Source organism: Plodia interpunctella, chromosome 9 (assembly GCF_027563975.2).
Source record: "Plodia interpunctella isolate USDA-ARS_2022_Savannah chromosome 9, ilPloInte3.2, whole genome shotgun sequence".
Lineage (NCBI taxonomy): Eukaryota > Metazoa > Arthropoda > Insecta > Lepidoptera > Pyralidae > Plodia > Plodia interpunctella.
In genome coordinates, this window is record NC_071302.1 from 8,318,240 (window position 1) to 8,340,900 (window position 22,661).

At 36.2% G+C, this 22,661-nt stretch overlaps 1 protein-coding gene across 5 annotated transcripts in view; it reads left to right on the forward strand.

Annotated features, from left to right (window-relative positions):
- Window positions 1–22,527, forward strand: part of FER (FER tyrosine kinase) — a 35,432-nt gene extending 12,905 nt beyond the window's left edge. The window contains exons 3-14 of one of the 5 annotated variants that reach the window (XM_053749779.2): window positions 13,871–13,973; window positions 14,774–14,975; window positions 15,247–15,384; window positions 15,635–15,892; window positions 16,108–16,318; window positions 16,659–16,841; window positions 18,060–18,260; window positions 19,111–19,287; window positions 19,727–19,940; window positions 20,437–20,712; window positions 20,892–21,014; window positions 21,187–22,527. In XM_053749779.2, coding sequence (XP_053605754.1) covers window positions 13,871–13,973; window positions 14,774–14,975; window positions 15,247–15,384; window positions 15,635–15,892; window positions 16,108–16,318; window positions 16,659–16,841; window positions 18,060–18,260; window positions 19,111–19,287; window positions 19,727–19,940; window positions 20,437–20,712; window positions 20,892–21,014; window positions 21,187–21,323 — 2,223 coding nt within the window. In that variant the 3' untranslated portion in view covers window positions 21,324–22,527. Of the gene's footprint in view, window positions 1–13,870; window positions 13,974–14,773; window positions 14,976–15,246; window positions 15,385–15,634; window positions 15,893–16,107; window positions 16,319–16,658; window positions 16,842–17,024; window positions 17,505–18,059; window positions 18,261–19,110; window positions 19,288–19,726; window positions 19,941–20,436; window positions 20,713–20,891; window positions 21,015–21,186 lie in introns of those variants that run through there. The other 4 variants (XM_053749780.2, XM_053749781.1, XM_053749784.1 and 1 more) reach the window with 4 other exon arrangements.
- The last annotated feature ends 134 nt before the right edge of the window (window positions 22,528–22,661 follow it).

Genomic DNA, 22,661 nt, shown 5'->3' on the forward strand with positions numbered 1-22,661 from the left:
CCTAATGCAGACCCATAATGGTCCAGCGAAACTAGGAAATATGGAAATGATGCCTTAACAAAAGTTGATCAGCCTGATGTGTATTTCCTGGGGGCCTACCATCAACTATTACAAAACGATTCAATTGTGGGGCAGTTCAGTTTAGGAACCTAAAATGAATCGCGTTATTTGGTACCACCAACTAATCTTAACAAAGTCGCATTTGAATCGTAAGGAGTGAATGAAATCAATTAAAAAAAATAAAATTTGTCTCTGAATCGTAAACCCCAGTGACAGTAGCCAAATGTAAGAAAGAGCGGCTATACGATGTTGATATATTTTATCTCGTTTCAAGAGTTGTGTTCCGATATCAAATTCTTACCATTTTGGGCAAACGTATTGTTTGCACTTTTTTGTTACTTAAAAAATTAAAATGTATATTATTATCTTGCTGTTACATGACTATAGTAAATACAAAACACAATAAAATAAAATATTTAAATTAAAATAAATGCCATATTATGCAGATAAAAAATTTGTCGGTCATAACCTTTAAACACAAAGTTCGGAACATAAAAACCGTACCACGAAAGAGTTTCCGTGGCAAAATTAGGAACTGTCAATAACAGATAGACCACATCGTTGTTTTTAGCGACAGTAGCGCCTCTTTCGTGGAAACTTATCTGATATAGTAATTTTTTTTGAATCGCCAATTTTGACAGCTAAGATATCCAGTTTACGTTGTCAATGTACATCATGGTACAGAATTGTAGGTATGCAAAATGAGTGAATGAAATTTTGGTGACTACCTATAATGGATCGTTATGTCAACTTCGTGGTACGAATTAGCGATGCAGATCAGCTAAGGTCCTGAACTGGATCGCATTAAGAGATGATGGTAAGCCCCCTGTTGATGTATTAGTAAGAGTCACAATGGTCCAGCTAAACTATAGGAAATATATATTTCAGTCGTATAAGCATCTTCTGTATAGGTATCGTTAACGGTCATTTTGACTGTACAGTTAAATTTCTCTAATAATTTTGACTCCTTACCAAAAATTAATCGGCCACGCGAACGAAGTCGCGGGCATTAGCTAGTATCATAATATAAAAGACTGTTTCTCAGTACCTACATCATGAATGGAAATCCGTGTTATTTTTATTATTAGAAATCAGATAGGTATCATATCATAATATTTGTTTTTACGCATAAAACTGTTGGTTTAAAATGTTTTGGCATCACAATTGTAATACGGTGGTAGACATTTGTGTGTGCATTGTGACTATAATTGTAAGTAATAAGTATTATTTATTGATGTTGTTTAGACTGCGGTTGAGTTGAGATACGTCATCGCATCGGCTCGAGGGATTGTAGACTCTAAGGAAATCAAACGTTTTGCAAAACCTTGACCTTCCTAAATTAATTTACTAGATTGACTACTTTGATTGAACGAAGCTTCAATTCGTCTGTCTATTGTTTCCAGCTAATTGAATAGCTAACCGATTGGTCGCGACAAAAAGACAAATTAGTTGCCACTAATGACCACAATTTAAATGCATTTCACACGGTCGCACTAAACAAAATGATACGTGATCTACCATCGCCGTGTAACAACGTCCTGTAACAGGTAACAAACGCCAAACTTGATGATAAAAAAACTGACAGCTAGAACCCAACGTAATATATTAACGAAAAGATGGTATAAAAAACTTAGGGATTTAAATTGTAAATGGCGGCGCGTCCAAGCAACTGTTACCGGAGTTTATTTTGTTTGAGTGCCTGGTAAAGAAAACAAAAGTGGGGACGTTCTTTTCTCCTATTTGCCTCTGACCTCGGTTCTTATTGACAATGGCTGCCAGAATGAAATATGGCGGGCCGCTAACGAAAAAGAGATTAAGGTGGACGATATTAGTTCTCGACTATTACGGAGCAGCGCGCCGCGGCACCGTTTGTACATCATTGTTGTCGTCGTTATTGTAATCATCTATGCGTTGCGTACCTATTTCAATTTTTTGATCATCTGCTAGATAGAATAGGTACGACTTTCTAGGAACACGTTCACTGATAAGTTCATCCTACATCGATCTTCATAATTTAAAAGCAATAAAATCGTTTCAAGAAGTACAATCTAATTATATATTTCGACGAACCAAACCAAATTATTCCATTATATTTTTGATCTATTTATATATCACAAAATTGCTCCTATCCTACGTCAAACCACATAGTGATCTTTGGCGCCCGATGCATCAGTGCAGCGGTGAGTGAAGAGGGTACGTGGGTCGGTGCGGGGAGGGAAGAGGTCTGGAGGGAAGGTAATGAAGCGGCGCGTGTGGCAGAGGGCAGACACAATAGCTGCCGCCGAGCCTTCCGAGAACCGGTCCGGGCTGGACTGGAGCAACGCTCCGCCGAATTTCGCCGACCACCCATCGCCCCGCTTCGTCCCATTCCCGGGCGATATACATCGCGCCTGAATTTATGACTAGAAACGCTATTACCTACAGTCTTCGGGCGAATCGCAATGTCAGACCACCCGTTGCAGTTTCTGTTGCCGGTAATATAAATTATGTTCTGGTTCCAACCCGGCATTGATTGTTATAGGATTGTAAAGATTGTAAAATATACACAGGAAATTACATGCTTAGGCGCTCGTTTGATAAATTAGTGCTCGATCGACAATTTACTTTTTTACGGTATTGTAGAGATCGATCGTGTTATGGAATGGAAGTCGGCATCGATAATGTAATTACATACTGCAACAAATCGCGCTAACTGCACTGCACCACAGATTAGACAATATTTCCAGTAACTGCACCCAAGGTTTTATGACAGTTTGAATTCTGTACGTAGTTTAATTCCTTTCAGCGAGATCTGTTGTTCAAAATATTGTTTTTCTATCGTTACACACGTACATAAGCACACGTCCAAAGTAAGATGATAAATTGTGATTCTCTGAATATTTTAGTCAGTGACGCGTAGACCGATAAATTAAAACAAGTGAGTAGTGTCATTAGGCTGATCGTAAAAGAAGTTGTCTGTAGCCTTGTCGTAGCAGCATTATAAAAAGATGACGCATCTACCGAAATATATTGGCAGAGACTGATACGATTGAATCTTGTTTATGTAAATAGAATACATATAAAGATGTTTTATGATGATCATCGAGTATTTACACAGAACAGTAATAAAAGGGCTATAGATGTGCATAGAAAAGGTATTGTTGTAAAATTCTTATTAAAAATATATTTAAAAAAAAGGAAGTGTGATAGTCTCGTCTGTTCATTGAGTAAAGCAGAGCGTTGGGTCTTCGCAGGCGCAGGTCCTGTCGTCGTTGCCTCAGGCCGACACGATCTTGTGTTTGTGTGCGTGCGTCGGTTTTACTTGTTGTGTAGACTCGTAAGTTTAGAAGCTTGCCGCCGCCGCCGCCGCCGGCGCCGTTCTCCAACGTGTTTCTTTAAATTTAACAGTTGTTACCGTATATTTTATTGTTAATGTCTGGTTTGGTATTAGAATCTTCGGATTTGTATTAAGTTTTGAACGCTTGTCTGTCGTCTTGTTTACAGCAATTTGATTGTTATTTGTATTGTGGTGATAATTATTTGACTTTGTATTTTGAATATGCTTTAGGTAGTTTGGAGGTCATGTTGTCAATTATTTAAATGTATAAAAATATTAAAACGAATCAAATAGAGCCTGAGATATAAATCTCTAACTAACTTTCTTATTAGCTTCACAAGTTAACAGCAAATGTGCTGAATATCATACGAAGGTATCAATGGGTGTAGGCGGGAAAGTTAAACTTTCTGAATGCTGATCGATTAAAAGTAAAAGTACCACGGGTTTAGTATTGTAGGTCTGTGTGTTTTACGTAATATTACGTATCACCAATACGAATAGGCATTTAAATTTTTCTTTATTTAATTTGACATGCATGTTGAATATAAAGCCTATTCGATGAAAGTTAAGTAAATTACATAATGATGTAGACTTTTACTCTTACCTAAGAATGATATCATTTTATACATTATTTTGACAAAAATGATTGAACGATAAAATCTAGTAGCCTGATTTACAAAATTATTGAAATTAAACGAAACAAAAATAAATTTCACGCACTTATAATGGGTGTTCCTCAGAGGGCTTTACTAAGTAAACACCATTTTCTTTTTTCCCATGATGTATCGATTTCCAACAAGAGTAGAACAAACAATAGATGCATTGAAGATACAAGTGTAAAAGCGAGTGAGGCAAATAACTTGACCTACTACGACGTTGTCGCTGAACACAAAGCGGCTATTATTTGAAGATCTTTTGGAATCTACTTCGTCACATCTACAACGCTTTGATATAATTTACCCAATATCATAAGAACCTCCGCCCGTTCGATATACTTATTTGTTATTTCAAGATATTCCGAGTGCAACTTGCCAGTACAGGGACCAACTGTGGTTGGTAACGATATCAACGAGCGTTCAGTTTGGTTAGCTGTGCAAATAGAGGCGGTTAGGTAGCGACGCGCGATACCAAGAACTTTCTCGTTTACATGCTCAAGTACCTAAATTATATTTGCGGTTGTCGTTATCTACAACTTGGAGTATTTTATATTGTATATTATTTAGTCCTGTTTTCAAGTCGGTTGTTTTTAACTTCTTAAAATTTACAGTCTACGTAGGCATAATTACATAACTATATTTGAAGTTTAACGTTTTACCTTGGGAATGGTTAGGTTATCGAGTTGTTGACACTTTTGTGGTTGACACATAGTTAAGTTATTGTTTTAATTAACAAGTTGGTAAAATACAATAGAAGATAACTAATAAGGGTATTCCGTTGATTTTGTGGTCTGCTAAATGGAAAAAAAATTCAAATTTGAAATGTCTTCCACCATCCAATCTCTACATATCTGCTTCAGATCAGCTCCCATGGTAACGATCACAGATAGGTCACGATAATATTTTACCATAGTACTAATGTTGATGCGTTTTTCTGAAGTTACTTACTTCTAGTAAAGTTTATTACATGTTGATGTAACGCCAATTTTTTAAAACTTTCACAGCACCTTTTAATATTGTTACCGCAACATGTTTATCTACACGTTATACTCTAATCTCAGCGTACATAGACGTCGTCAGGTCATTGTGACCAAGGGCCCGGCCCGGTGCGTTAACATCGCTACGTGTCGGCATGTCATGTCAACGGCCCTATAAGGTATGTTTGTTTATCATTTCTAATGCCACATAAACTACCTAACCGATTAATTATATAATGCTAAAAATTGTATCTGATTTAACTTTGATACAATCTATGACCTATCAGTAAATGCCATTAAACGAAATGAAGAGACTGGGGATTGAATACAACTTAACCTTGTTTGTTACCTCTTATTTAATTGTTTTATAGTCATTCCTAAAAATAAACATCTCGTCACTGAATCGAGCAGATTCGACAACGCAATAGAAACAACATGGCTTGACGATTATTATTTCTCATAAAAATTTAACAACGCTAAAGTGGGGTTTAAGGTTGTTGAGTGAGGAAAATAAGAATATTAATAAAAGCAGAAAACTACAAGTTTTAGGAAATACGGAAAAATGTGTTAATAAATAATATTAATAATAAAAATAGTTTTTCCTTATAAAAACAATTGATGGTTATTGCAATATTAACGTTGAGTGCATAAAAAGTAAAGTTTCGCCCAATTGGCGTTGCGGCGAGCAGAGCGGTCGTGAGAAATAGCCGCTAGCGATCAATGGAGGATGCACGAGGGACGAGCCATGAGGAAACTTGGAGATGCAGTGTACGAGACGGCAATAGCCATAGTAACTCCAATTTTAATCATTAAAGCTTGTACGTACACTCTATGTGGTGTGTCTGGTATCCAAATAGGAAACGAATAGTTATAAGATTGATGATTACTTTATCAAAACCTAAGTATAGCTGTAAATGTATGATCTACGTACGTATGGAAAAATTATAGATCCCATTTCATTCATTTAAATTGGGTGATATTACCGTAGAAGTAACTTGACTGTGCCTCCAGCAACTGTTCAAAGAAGAATCGATAATCTTGTTTACAATTACAAATAATAAGTTGGAACACTCACACTGTCTGACATCAATAAACGATAGATAAAACATTACCGCTGTCTTTGTTTAATGTTCGCTTGACGTAACTGTACCTTCCATTTCGTAATCCGCTTCTGCTGTTATCGCTGGACCGACATCGTTATTTTAAGCACTTTGGACACTAAAATGTATCTAATGTTCCTTTTTGTTCTAAGGTAAGGAGTGACCAATGATTTGTTTGCTGTTCACTAGACCATTAAAGAGAATAAAAAAATAAAAGACTGCAAACAAAATAGCACTTTTTTGTCTATTAATAAATCTTTTTTTGAATGTATTTTTCGATGCCCATGTGATTGGATATAGTATTGTTTCTGAAAGCTATAACTTTAATGTCGAGATAAATCGATGCCGCTAGCCGTTCGCATTGAAACATTTTAAAATAATCTTTACTTATAACACACTAGGTATAATGGTATATAGATCGTAACTACACGTACGTAACGTACAGCATTAATGTTTTGATAAGTATACGACATTTTTCAAATGTCATCTACACTCTTGTATTTTTAATTTTATACGGTAAGTTTTCTAAATTCAAACGAATCATGTTTCACAAAATATAAACGTGATTATGCGATTTTGTAGGACGATACCCTTCGTTAATTTTCCAATAACTCAAATTATTGGCAGTCGGTAGCACCATGCGTAATTAGAAACTTCAAATGTAACATCTCAGCTTAATCGACACGTATTTTAGATTCCGTTCTGCGAACCTTTTATTAAATGTCGAAAGTATAGTTTTCTAAAAGCTCTCTTGTATTTGCATTTGCCATATTGAGGTTGCAAGTTGCACGTGTGGCGGCGACTGGCGGGCTAGAGAAAGCAGACTTGCATCGACCACACCTTTCCTGGCCACCTCAGCGACCATTTGGCTTTCTTGTTCGGCCAAGATTTATGGATTAAACACAGCTGTGCGCTGTCCCCTATCTTGTGTTATGATATACTACAAGTTATTATTATACTAGCTTTTGTTTCCGATTTCGTATGTGTTTAAAAATTCAGCGTTTTTCTCGTACCCATGGGAAGATCTGAAGAAATTGTTTTATGGTGCTCTCCTACTCTTCCCAAGGAACATATTTCTGTTTTTAAGTCCATTAGTTTTGGCTGTGTATGTCAGAAATTATGTACTGTACATACTTTCTGTAGATTTTCCAATTTATTAAGATATGTTTAGTATTATTTATAAAATAGCAAATGTCTTTATGAAATGGCTGTCTTATATTAATATTTTAAATAGTGACCTAAGCATTGGCGGAATAGATAACACTGCATGTTCCTTCGCATTCCTACCTTATCAGAGGCTAATTACCATTTATTACATTGCGCACGCAATATAGGTACTTATTTGTTGTCCTATGTATTCTTCCGTTATCTTTCATATACTGAAATTGAGACTGATTTTATTATTTCATAGTCTGGAACTAGGTTACAAAGAGTTGTAATTAAAGTTTATGTTTCATTGTTTCATACTATTTACATCATTTCAAATTAGTAATTCTTACATAGATTCTTGAATTTGGAATTTATAAAATGTTACTCGCGTGTAATTTGTATATTAAAGCTATGAAAATAAACCATATTATTTAGAAAAAAAAATTTAATAATGCTGTATTGAAAAAAGCCATTTAATAATCTTTAGACTTGCCACTAAAAGCGGTAGGCGTGAAAGTCAAATCAGACGCCTTCAGGCGATTTGAACAAAATCTGACATTACTCTTTCAAAAAGAAAGAAATGAAATTAGCACATCTAAGTATAACGAAGCGCTAATAACTAAAGTATTTTATGGATGTATATTGGTCGTGGTTGGAATTTGAACTGGCGCACGTCACTCGCCCGGGGCAGCTCCTCATTCGCTATGTGCAACAAAAACATGTTACACTGCATTTAAAATTGCCTACAGAAAGCTCCCAGTGACTCATAGTCAATTAAAATGTTACTTGTGCGACGTGTAGCGTTTATTGGAATTCTCAATCGAATCATACATCACCAATGGTTATGATTTCCTGCTATTGCTGAGACCTGTCAGCGCTATCCTTTCTGTTTTTGCAAGGTTGTTTTGTGTATCAGGAATTGATATCATAAATTCTAAATATGTCGCGATAAAATCTAAAATTAATTAGCTTAAATACTGACAGCAATAACTAGGTCTTTTGATTTAATTATTTAAATATCGTTAGTTTGGTAAAAAAAAGGTATTATAATACAGAATAATAAGTAAATTTTGTACAAAGACTTACAAGAAAAAGTCACCAGGCACTTTATCCAGAAGAAACAACCGATTCTATAATAATGTGTTAATTGCTGTTCTGATAGACGTAGTTACTGAAAGACTAAAACGTAAAACGTAACGTATCGTTATTCGTAAACTGAAAACAAATGGAAAAATTTAAGTAAGTTTTTTAATTCGGTTATTCCCACTAGTACCTACAACCGTTGAACTAGTTAGACTTTTTATGTTCATTTACTGACCTATATTTTTGGAATGACTATATTGTTCTCTTAGATCTCCATGTCAATGAAAGTTTAACGAGTAGATTATGCCACAAAACAGATGATAGAATTTCACAATCGATTTTCTTGGCAGTGAGCGACTACTTTTGAAACCTTTCACATGTGAACATCTTTCTTAGAAATCGTTGGTGGTCCGAGTTATATCTGCGTAGGTAGGTTAATTAGACGACAAGCCGTTTAAGGGCCAACTACGGCATACGTAATGCCATTTTAATTTTATTTACAAAATGTAAAAGGTACTCATATAGGTACTGCTTGTTTTCTGAGAACTTGCTTTCTCTACAGGTTGCGGCAGTTCAAAGTGTGGTTGTTAATGTCGTCTTAGTTAGTGGGTCGGGTTAACGACCCGACGGAAAATTGTTTGCTGTCGTAAACTGTGATCCTTGAGACACGCTTACATTGCTAGATGATGTAGTGGTGAATGGTTACAGCTACCTTGCAATGCGTGACTCAGTTCAGAAGTGGCGATTGACAATGTAGACCTTTATTGAGCAGTGATCGAGACTGTAAATTTGGCTACGACTCTAATTATGAGGACAAGATATCATTAGATCATCGATATAAAATAATAAAATCCTTACATATATATGTAAGTAATATAACGAGAAATTGTATAAGGAAAAACTAATTCAAACATAGACATCTTGTTAGCATACCTACCTATCATTTGTTTAAAAAATATTTTCAAAGATATGAAATAATGAAACAACATGTCTACGTAACAATTATTCTTTATTACAATTTCTGAGCCTGAGGCATTTATACAAAATCTAATGATACTTAGTTAATAGTTAAATATTTCATATATTTCATATCAGTATAGACTCAACAAGAGGAGGAGAACAAATAAGAGATACCTTATAACATAGCGGAAGCCGCATCATGATGGAAAGTTATCAAGACGGATGACTGTCAGTAATTACAAGATGTCTACCGTGAAGGTGTCGAAGGATTTGACATTAAACTGATCATCGTTGCTGTATTTGATTGTCAATTGTGGTTAATTACATGTCAATGGTCATTTTATTAGCTGTATTCTCACGCCATATAACATTTCGATTCTCAGAAGATTGTATAAGTACCACACACAGTCTTTAATAATGCATTTTATTTTCTGAAAAGAAACACGACAAGTCGTCAAAAGGTTTAATATAAAACAATTAATGACTATATTTTTGAAAACATGATATTAGCTTAGTTTGCATTTCATTAGTTTTATGAGGCCGATGTCAAAGTCCTAAGTGAGGTTATCGACTTTTGCAACTGCCATTTGATTCCATGATCCTGTTACGCATTTTAACATCGTCTCATATTCTCATAATTTTAAATATATTCATGTATTTGAATTTCATTTTTCCTATTACGAGATTACTGAGACTATCATATAAGAATGTACCAATCAATTATGTAAGTTATTGCAATATAATAATTGATGGCATATTTTTATGGCCGGTTACAATGCAATTCATTTAACGGTTTTGTTTGATTTTACATGTTCTATTTTCAAGATTTATTCAGGTAAATGAATCCTTAAGGATTAATTTACCGAAATTATACAATCGACTATCAGCCTTCTACATGATTATGTCATATTCATAAGGCTCTGTTTCTACCGTGTAATCAGGAATTTATAATATTCTTTGGTTGTGTGATCTGAATCTGAAACTACATTTAACAGTTTGGTATCATTGATACTACCTCAGTTGAGTCGGTACGTGCAGTTGCACTTTGCTTACAGATTCTTTCTTCGGTATGCAGGTCAGAGGAGACAATAGAACAAAATGTTTATAAATAGCTCCAGACGACTATCGACTGATGTTATTTTTATTTTGGGACAAACATTGTAACAGTTTAACATTCTTACAGATTTATAACTTGTCGGTGAAGTTTGCTCAACACATTATCGTTGTGTTTACAAAGTATTCTTAGATAGGGCACGCACGTAGCTCTAAAATGATAGCTAAGTGTTCAACCTCACAGAAATATGAATTGGACGAAAAACATAAACAGCGTTAGAATGTATTACATTTAGTTACTTTGAAACTTATTTTTCAATTTGCCGTTAGCTATTTTTTTTCCTTTGTCTACTTGTATTACAAAGTAATAATAATTCCGCTTTTTCTGCTTTTGTTGTTTTTTTTTCCACCAACCCTTTCATTTTTTTGTCTTCGTTGTGACCGTAAAACTATTCTACGCGACCTGATTTTTTATGAACTTGCCAAGTATTATTGTAAACTCATTGCATATAAACTCTCTTTTTTTAATAATCATAAGAAGAATACATATGGTAACGTTACAGACGGTTTAGACTTCTATTTGGAATAGTAGGTATAATTATCACTAAAATAATGAAATAAAATAAAAAAAATTCAATACAAAATTCAAAAATACGAGTAAGAGCGAGAGTTCTGAAGTCAATGAACTATGCAAGTCGTTAGCGGTTTACCACAGGGCTCTGTTCTGGGTCTTACTGTTTTTATTTTTGCATTTTATTTCGCTATAAAAGTTTTTATGCTCACTAGCTTTTGAATGCAAGCAAAATACATTAAGTAAGGATGTATTGCTCATGTGGTTATATTTGTAAGTACTACTTTAGATTTTTTGAATAGATGTACGTTACATAATATAGATAACATTTGGATGGTAATGTTTATAATAAGATGCTTATGACAATGATCTAGTCAAATATTTATTTATTTTAAACATTTATAGCTAGCTATATAAAGATAGCCTACTTTGCTTGTATTTAGTAACAAAACAAGCAAGCAAATCCATAAAATTAAGCTTTCAGTTGTGACCTAAATGTACTAAAGCAGCCTGTTCATTTTATGTAACATTGATTTGTTAAACAATAAGTATTGTGTCATACAAGTACGGTACTGCGGCGTTGCGTGGGTGAAGTGCATTGTCAATCGAGTGCAAGCTTGCAATTGCAACTACTTGCAAGTCACGTGTATGGAAGATGTAACACAGATTTACTAAATGACTGGTTGTTATTTATGATGTAAATCAATCAATGTCTCGGTATTGTTTAGTGTTGTGATACAAGGACCATGGATGCATTAAGTATAATTTGCACACACATCTATCAATAATAATACACTTTTGGGGCAAATTCTCAAGCAGTTGCATTTATTACACGTAATTTCTACGTAAAGGAACCTTCAAGAGCATAGGTATATAGCTCTTAATGATATTTTCGCACCATGTGAATCAGAATCAATTAAATGAACACAAAAAATACTAAAAATAATATATTACACATGAAAAAATGGATAATGGATTGAGTTTACAGTTAACGTGTTTTTAATTCATTCCTTGCCGGTTTAATTCGGGGCTACAGTGTTATAATGACATTAAACTGTAATGTCATTAGGACCACATTCCAGTAATGATCGCTGTGATTTGCTTTTTTATGCTTAGCACTTTAAACAGGATTTTGGCAATAATATAGTATTAATCTAAAGTATAGAAAAGTCGGTATCAAATATTACTGATAAAATGTTTGATTGAGATGAAAATTAATGTTTATGGCCTTCCTAGTCTGACGCAGCAGCCATGCTGTTCAGCCGGTTCGTGCCGTGCAGAGCATTCTACAGTCAGGGATCCCAAAGGAGGACATGAGGACACAACTGTATATGATGTGTGATGACTTTAGCAAAAAATATGTAATCTCGTATCGTGTATTGGTTGCATAAGTTAGGTATGGTGTGGTTGGTATGGTGCTAGAATTTAAAATCTAGTCATTAATAGCATCCGACTTACTCGCGTTCTAGTCAAAATAATAATTCTTCGTACGTAATCAAGGCTTTGTAAAATAAATATAATTCTTGGGTCGAAATTGGTTTCGAACAAAAATCATATTCTCATCCATCTGAACTATTTTGAACATCAGTTAAGATGACTGCCGAAGGTCTAACAGTATGGATACCACAAAACATTATGACGAAAGCAGATCATTACCCAATTAAGATGTAGCACCTAATTATAAAATTGTGACCAGTTTTTGCATTAGCAGACGATGCAAACATGGCGGAGGCTTGGCTCAGCCATTCCATCCATTTCCGGCGGCGGTCACGCCGCACGGTGCCTGTCTGTATGTCTATCTATATTACACTCGATGGTGTTAAATTTTTATATACGAATGTGTTCAATTTGTAAGCTCATAGATGGGTTGGTGTGCTAATGCATCGGTGGACGGATTTCAACTCTATTTAGTTTGGAATTTACTAAATGCGTGTTTTTACATATTACTGATTAGTTACAATATAATCCGACTAAGGATTAAAGAGAGATTAAAAGATTCATGAGATTTTGAGTAGGTATAGTAGCGGATTAATTAACGGCGCAGCGGACTTGCATGGTAGAAATTTTGTAGATAAATCATTACTACCTATATTGTTAATTTATGAAACAGTTATAGTAACCAAGTAGGGTGAGATAATCTATCCTTAGCCATTCCCTTGAAGGATGGATACATAGTCTACTTCCAACAACTATAAACCTTTGTAATACCGGTCTTGTGCATAGTTCTTTTCAAATGGTTAGTTTTGTCAGTACACAGCGATCGTGTATTGTTCGCGGAAGTTCGTGGGTGTAAATATTCAGTATGCTATGACAGCCCACAATCACCACACTGTGGTCTATGACTTATGGAGCTAGGTAGTATGTTGGTTTGTTTACTTACTGTGTTACATTGTTGCTCGTTATTTTGATGATGTATCGTATCATATGACACTACTTTGAAATTGCAATAAGAAATTTGCTAATTTTATATTTTTAATTAGTTAACTACTTAAATTACTTAGTAAATTTCTTATTGCAATTTCAAATATCTTTGAAATTTGTTATTTTTTTGTTCTATTAAATAAAGATATATATTTGAAATTGCAATAAGAAATTTGCTAATTTAAGTAGTTACATGTCGTGTCATATGATTTTTTTTTGTATAACAATATAATATGGCCGGGCAAGGTATGAAAATTGTATAAATATTAATAAAGTCGTCATACTATTTTTCAGATATGTATTAATACATATCAAACCAAAATTCAGTCCGATGGTCTATATGGAATAGTACAAAATAGTGGCATAGACGCGTATTGCTATTAGCTGTAAAGGCTTTGAGCCTTTTAAGCTTTAGAGCTTTTTGTGATACACACAAACTGAATCGAATGGACTTTCTTTCTTGAATGTTCAATTTCAAAATGCAATTTAAAACATTGTTGTTTATTTAATATTTGTTGTTTCAGTTATCAGAGGAGGTGACGAGGAAACAGAGCGAGTACCAGAAGTGTCTGGAGTCGTACAAGCAGATGAGGACCAAGTTCGAGGAGAACTACCTTAAATGTAAGTGTAAGTTTAAACATTCATTACTTATTATTTTTAGGAAACAAGTGACTAAATCTCATCATAATATAGTTTTAAGAATATAGTCAATTGTTTGTGTTGATTTGCCACTATATATGGCAGTAGGTAGTCGTAAAAGTAATGTCAGATGCCTTTAGGTGACTTTAATACAATCTGACATCAGTGTTAGTAATAATACAATCGATAAGAAGAATATAAGGTGTGTAGGTTTGATACGGCTAAAGGTTGTTTATTTTCGAGGAGAGCTAACAAAAACCTACCTTTAGTTCGTATCGTAACCATTAAGAATTTTTTTGTTGATATATGACCGTAACACATGTTAATATCTACCACATAATTTATAATACTGTAATCGAAGGCTAATATTTCAACAACAAAAAAATTGTTGTAGTTGATATTTTTTACCAAAACTGGTATGTTTTAGTGGATGTATAAACTTGATCTTTACATTTTGAATATCTTTAGTTATCTCACAAGTAATCTGTGCCAAGATAATAAACTTTATCTGTGGTCAACATTTTGCAGTCTTTCTTAATGATTCCAGATAAGATTTCACCAATAATTAAAAGAAATTAATAAAACTGTACCGGTAGAGTGCGGATTGACTCAGTCTTAATCATTCCTAATGCAAATTCCTGTTTTCCAAGAGATTGGATTGGGTACGAGTGTTTGTTAAACACTAACACCCACTGCATTGGATAGACTTTTATATCCAGAAATTTTCACAGAAGCGGTTCTCCAGGGCGCAGCTAGTAGAAATCAAAATCCATAATATCCTGTTGCAGGTCCCACGGGCCGCGGAGGGAGGAAGCTAGACGAGACCAGGGACAAGTACGGCAAAGCTTGCCGGAGGCTGCACAGGGCTCACAACGAGTACGTGCTGCTGCTGGCTGAAGCGACGGAGTGCGAGCGAGCACTGCGGACGGCGGCGTTGCCGGCCTTGCTGGATCAGCAGCGACGGCAGGGCGAAGCCACCGCTACCTCATGGTATGTCTCCTTTTTCTTATCTTTACATAGATGTTATAAAGAAAGTCCTCTACCGCGTCTGTCTATTTGTGATAAACTTAAAAAGTACTGCACGGATTTTCATGCAGTTTTCACCAATTGATAATGTGATTCCTGAGCAAGGTTTAGGGGTAAGTATAATAAATGTTTTTATCCGAACGAAGCTGGGTCGGGCCGCTAAAGTTATATGATAATTTTATGAAACAAAGACTAACACAAGACGAACTACTAGATGTTTCTCTATTTTCAACAGGAAAGGCATCTTACTAGAAGTAATACAAAGGACGGACTTCAGCTCTGACAAGTTCAGGGAAATTCAGAACAAAATAGAAACCAACGTCCAGCACCTCAGGCCGCAGGACGAATACAAAGAATTCATAGAAAAGTACAAGTGAGTCACATTTTTATATTATTAGTACATACCTACTAAGAAATCACTATTTTCCAAGTCCACTTGAAAGATATTGTAATTCCCCGTTGATTAAATAATATACTTGTATCAAGTATCCATCTATGATATCTGGCTTAAAAGGTAGATAAAGATATGAACGGGATTTATCAAAAGATGCGCACGAGCATGAGTAAGTGCTTAAGAAGCTAATCTTAATTATAACAACAAATAATGGGATATCAATTTTCAGGTCACCTCCCTCAACGCCAATTTCATTCACATTTGATGAAAGTCTAGTCGAAGATACGAGTGGAAAGTTGCAGCCAAACCAACTTACTGTGGACAACCTAACAGTGGAATGGCTCAAAGAGAAGCTGATAGAGTTGGAGACCACTCTTTCGGAGAACAGGGAAAAGCAAACTGCGCTTCAGGGTCCAGAAATCATAGGGAATGGAGTCTGCAAAAACAATAACACTGGTTTGACGAATGGCGTCAATGGGATTGATAGGTGAGTCAAGTTTCCTTTTAAATTGATCTTTAAATTACTGTTATTTTGTGGTTAGTCAGTTGGTTTATTATGAGTACCTATACTATTAACTTTATTAATTTAATTCTAATTCTATACACAAGTTAATGTGTAAATTAGGACGGACATCTTTATATCCTATCTCATACAATGACTGATGTATTTATGTTGTACTAATTATGTATTTTCCTAATCAGGCATTCCCCGCCGCCGATTCCCGTCACAACGCCAGAGCCGATGAAGTTACTGGAACTGCGTGTCTCGGAGAGGAAATGCGCGAAACAGGCGGAGATGATCAGAGCGGCGTTGGCTGAGTTGGGCTGTGAGGAGGCGCCCAGCGGCTGCCCGGACTTGTCCGCGGAGACTGTCGGCGTGGACAGTCTGGACGGGAGCTCCCCGGACCATCAGGTAGGTTGGAGAATGATATAGTGATGTGGAAAGTGTGCACCGTTTACACTATATTGCCGTATCTTTGAGATGTTATGAAATAAATCTAAATAATACACTTCCAGAAGCAGAGATGAATATAAATTATGATGGTTAGTTGAGTAGGTACGTACCACATGTAATAAATTTTATGGATTAATAATGTCTGAATACTGACTCAGACCTCTGACTAGGTGTTAAATACAAATCTGACTTGAATAAAGGCTTGTAAAGTAATTATGTGTAAGCGAAATTGTAAACTTTGACATGTCATTGAGAATTCTCCAAATATTAGGATACATTTTCCGTCATTAATCATCAGGAGCGTTCATCGATCGGCTCCAAAGCGTCCATGGACGCGCTGCGGTTACACCTCCACTCGATAATACCCCCGAGGCCGTTCTTCAAACTGTTTACTCGTCCGTTCCGCCGCAAGTCAGTGCCTTCCAGCCCGGCCCTACCACCGAAGACCTATCGCAGCAGCAGCGAAGGCCCGGCAGACTCGGTAACAGTGCTCGCTCTCCGCAAAGGACGCCTTCGAGTCCTCAAGCGCCGCTTGCGGAACCGTTTAGATGTTTATGTACATTGCCGTGTGCCCAACAAAAGCGTGCTCCGCCGCAGAAGAAAGAAAACTAGTGTTGTCAATCGTTGTCCTAACAGTGTGGTGAGTCCGTGAGTCCCACTAACAGCCATCACGAAACGCATGGCATGGACCCCGCAGGAGGCATGCTGCTTGTATCTGCCACATAAAATTGGAGCACTCGGATCTGTCTGTTCTAATTTTATCCCGTGTACCGCACGAACTTCGCTCCGGAATAAGCTTTCGAATGAAATTAAAATAGCACCGACTCTTCTAAACTCAAATTCAAAATCAAGGTGAAGCTGTGACTCGCGACGTTCCAGAAATGTTTCACTGTTTACGTGGAGACTGCTCGCTTCAGTGTCTCGTGTTTTACGTCAGTTCCATCCTGTTTGTCTCGTCTTTCCTTCTGACGATGTAGAAAAAAAGATAATAATGTGACGGGGAGTAGTTCTATTGCGAATTTGTGAAGTCATGGATCAGTTTTCGATGTACATTACACATTCGGAACTGCCTCCACCAGTGGTCGTGCCCCGGAGGAAGAAACGTTTGAAACAATTGCAACTCGAACTGGAAAATGAATATCACGTATGTTTTGAAATGCTGTAATTTGTGTGCTATTTGATTGAAGTGTTAAATATTTCTTTGCTTTCGTTTAAATGTTATTTGTTTATGATTTAACACGTTTATTTGTGAACAGCATGGTTTGATGTGTTTTTTTTTTACTCACAACTATAATGAATCTCCACGTGGAGTAATCAAACGAGTTATTTCCTACAACGATATGATAACGCAGTGGAATGAATAAAGTCATACAATATTGTTGGTTTGTAAAAATTGCACTTATAGTGGAAATAATTACTATCAATCACGATTGCTGCACATGGTTAAGAGATAAATGCTTTGTTTACATCATTGAAAAATAACGTATATTGTTAATAAATTTATTTAAAATGGCCTTGTTCACTCACTATCATAATATCCACATCACACAAAAAATCTACTATTTATTTTTAGTGGGCACCGGATAGGGTCAACTTTTATGTCATAAATTAGGTCATCGATAAATATTCAAATTAACAATACAGTTGAGGTGACAAAAACTAAAAAAAATCGATTACATCTTTTGGCATTATGTTTCAGGTGAACGGGAGCGAGACAGAGCGCTCATTGGTGGAGCAGGAGTGGTTCCACGGTGTGCTGCCTCGCGAGGAGGTGGTGCGGCTGCTGCGGGCTGACGGGGACTACCTGGTGCGGGAGACCACGAGGAACCACGCGCGCCAGCTCGTCCTGTCAGTATGCTGGGGCCAGCACAAACACTTCATCGTACAAACAACGCCAGAGGTGAGATAGAGCAAGATGCAGCATTACTGATGGAACAGTAATGCTTCCGATAAGTTTATTACATTGCCGACATTTGGGGATTTCATATATAGATCCCCAAATGATCCGACATTTGGGACTGCGACTTCGGCAGATACTACCGTTGTCGAGCAAGGAAATATTATCACTTGCGAGTAGGACGTCTGTAACATTTGTGCGGCATATCTGAGTTTCGGTCAAGTGACTGTATACTGAAAATCAAATTTCTAGTTAATAGAACAACTCTGACGAACGAGTAAAGTACCTACCTACTTTTTACTCTGGCAATCTGGAGCTTCTCGTATCTACAATACAAATAAACTTTTATGCTTTCTAGTCTAAGTAGCTCATCTTGTTGAATGCTGACGTTGTTAGCGGGTATTTGTTGATGTAGTGCTCTGATATTTGGAGGTGAATCAAAGTAACTTTTAGAACCATGACCTAGAATTTTGCACTGGAATATTTTTTAAAGAAATGGCAGTACAATTATAATAACTACTCCGGATTGGCTATCACGGCAAATCTTACAATAATTTACTTCTGATATTCTGATTCCAATTTTATGGAAAATGTTTTCAAATCAAGCTTATGAAATCAATCAGGATAAAATAATTTCATCATCTTAACTTAAATCCTTCTCTGTAACTGGTATAGTTAACACACATTTGTTATCTATCGCACATAGGTACAAAGATCTTGACTACTAAAGGACTAAACTAAAAGAAAATAAATTAGGCACTATTATGCTCTTGGAATTAACCCGTCGAGCGCTTAGATAAAAAAGATAATTGAACGAGCACGAAAGCTGAACGGTTAAAACAAAACACTCCAGGGTCACTATCGGTTCGAGGGCGCGGCGTTCCCGTCGGTGGCGGAGCTGATAGCGTGGCAGCGCACCAGCGAGGTGCCCGTGACGGCCCGCAGCGGAGCCCTGCTGCGCCGCGCCGTGCCGCGCGAGACCTGGGAGCTCAACAACGACGACGTCCAGCTACTGGACAAGATTGGCAGGGTACCATGTCTAATGTTGTATTGTTTTTTTTAAATCGAGTGTGTTATTGCTAACACTGGTGACATATTTTATTCAAGTCACCTAAAGATAAGACATCTGACAAGACTTTTACGCTTACCCATCTGGTATCTGTCGATTTTGAAACCTCAATCCGACAAATATTTCCCTGCACAATATGCTTCAGATAAACCTTTCCGCCACGAACGTTTAACCGACAAAAAAATTAATTCACAGAATCTTTCACCAAAGTAGTCGTAGTGGCATACACACTAGTGAATTAAACTGTCAACAAGTGTGCAGGTTTCCTCGCGATGTTTTTCTTCAATGTAAGCAAGTAGAGCTCCATGAAAACTACTATACATGAGTCAAATTGTTATAAGTACAATCACATGTGGCACGAGTAGGATTACTTGGCTTACCTTACTTGACTTATCTTCAGGGCAACTTCGGCGACGTATACAAAGCGCGCCTCAAAACGACCGGCCAAGAGGTAGCAGTGAAGACGTGCCGGATGGCACTCCCGGAGGAGCAGAAGCGCACGTTCCTGCAGGAGGGCCGCATTCTCAAGCAGTACCAGCATCCCAACATCGTGCGGCTCATCGGCATCGCCGTGCAGAAGCAACCTATCATGATCGTCATGGAGCTCGTGCCAGGTCACTATTGTGTTTTGTAGCAGATTAATTTATAAACGTTACACCACTGGATACTAAATACATATTTTTTTGTCAAAAACGAGCCATTTCAATAACATGCATCTGATATTACTTTTACAACTACCAACTACTAATTAGACTAAATATTATAGTTAAGCAGTGTACAGACTTGATAACTATGTCTTCCTTCACTGGAAGCAAATGGTGGACTATAAAAGCTATACTTATACGTTGTTGCTGGCAACACAAGTTTTTTATTTTCTTTTATTTTGGTATATTGTTGTTGTTCTAAAAAAGAAAAAAATCTACGGCTACGAACTCTGTCATGTGTCCCAATTAATATAAAAATAAAATACAATATCAACAGCAGTTGTTTGGAATTTAACAAGATCCTAACATACGTGATTGCATATGATTTAGATTGGTACACAAAGTACTTCTTCTTCAAGTAGCAAATGATTACCAGTTTCTTAAAATGAATGTTTGGTCCTTCCAGGAGGCTCTCTGCTGACGTTCCTGCGCACGCGCGCGGGCAACCTGTCGCCGCGCGCGCTGCTGGCGATGTGCCGCGACGCGGCCGCCGGCATGCGCTACCTCGAGTCTAAGAACTGCATCCATCGCGATCTAGCCGCTCGCAACTGCCTCGTGGGAGACGATAATATCGTCAAGATATCCGACTTCGGCATGTCGAGGGAGGAGGAGGAGTATATTGTGTCGGGAGGCATGAAGCAGATTCCCATCAAGTGGACTGCGCCGGAGGCACTCAATTTTGGTAAGTCTTAAGAATAGAGGTAGGATTATACTCTCTTACCCATTTTCTCTAATGCTATAACTACAATAATAATTAATGTTTGTCCAAATGTATTGTGTGTAGTTTCGATATTATAATGACCTTTAATAACGCACTGTACTAATAAGTGGCTAAAATGTGATAAATTGTATGTGTTCCAGGAAAATACACTTCATTGTGTGACGTATGGAGCTATGGAGTGCTGATGTGGGAGATCTTCTCCAAAGGGGACACGCCGTACGCTGGGATGAGCAACTCTCGCGCCAGAGAGAAGATAGATACGGGTGGGTATTATAATGTAACTAAATGCATCACGGGGCATCGCTCTTGTAGGAATTTCAAGGTGGCTAGATAAGCCATTTATATTATTTCTATACTTTATCTCGTTATCACATCTATTCTGACTTTATCCCCATTTCTGTATAATTCGACTGGAACCTATTTTATATATTTTAGGTTATCGAATGCCCGCTCCCGAAGGCTGTTCCGAAGACGTCTACGCGCTGATGCTGCGTTGTTGGGAGTACGAGCCGGAGAAACGACCGCATTTCCACCAAATATACACCCTTATCGACAACATATACAATAGATGAAATGTCCCAAATTTTCTACTGGCTGGGTTAAATTATACCGACTGCGCCATAAGACTATAAACTGCGCCTATACTAAAAGCGGTTTCAAAGATAATAGTCCTACCGACCGCGCCATAATATGAACCAAAAGCGCCAATTAAATATGTTAAAGTTTTTTTCAAGGCTAATGAGATATTTTGTATTCAATTTTGGTGCTCTGAAAGAAAGAGACATGACAGCAGTACAGGTAATTTTGTATTGTCCGCCAAATGGATATTTTATGTAGCTATGAAAAATGCAATGAATTAAATTCGATAGTTAAGCATGCTAAAAGCATATGTACAGAGACGGTTCTGGAGCGTTATATTTATAGACATATCGCGGATAGTGTTTTGTATGCACGTATGTTTAAAATGATAATAATATTAAGTCGATTAATAGATAACGGAACTTCTCAATCTCAATTGAATTTCGATACGTGATAATTATGATACTTTATTATATTTTATATTATTATTTTTTGATATTTTGTAAACTGTATTGGTACGTAACACATGTATGTATTGCATAAGAATAATTGTATATTTATTGTTTGAGAAAGTCTAGAATATCTAACGTTGATTTGATCTCTAGAGTCAGCTGGTGTATTGAAGTAATCGATTTTAAGATATTATAAATCCATGAATTGTTAATGTGTGTAGTTCTATTAATATTTTAAGTTTATTTTACAAGTACAATATATAGTATTTCTTTTGTGTTTTAGTATTATTACTTACTCGTATTATTATGCTTAAATAATGTTTAATTAATTTAGTTTTAAATATACAAATACTTTTAAATCATAACGCATGAGAATTAGTTTTGACGAACCAATTTATATTAAGTGTACTGTAATCCATTTTATTTTTTGTTTTTATTTCAGAATTTGTTATTAAATATTTTTATTGAATGGAATTTTTGGCAATAAGAGTTTGTGATAATAATAGATGTGCTTCCATGTGTATCAACGATGAGCTTCCATAATAAGTAGGCTATAAAATAAAATATTAATGTTTATATCTTGCCTAGTTTATGCGTGGTATAGTTGTATTGGTGAATGTAACACAAAGTGAGATATACTAAAGGTTATCGAATGTTCAGATATTATGTTAAGTAAAATGATTGTAAATATTTTTTACGTACTTCTACATATTCAATAAAGTGCCAGATATTTTTGATTCAGTAATGATTGTGTTTATTAATTAACACCTTCGATATCTGCCTGCAAGTATTATTTTATAATTAAAAAAATAATAATTTGAAAAGAAGCTTTACAAATAGAATTCGCTGCCAAAACGAGATGAAGGAAGTATGATTTAT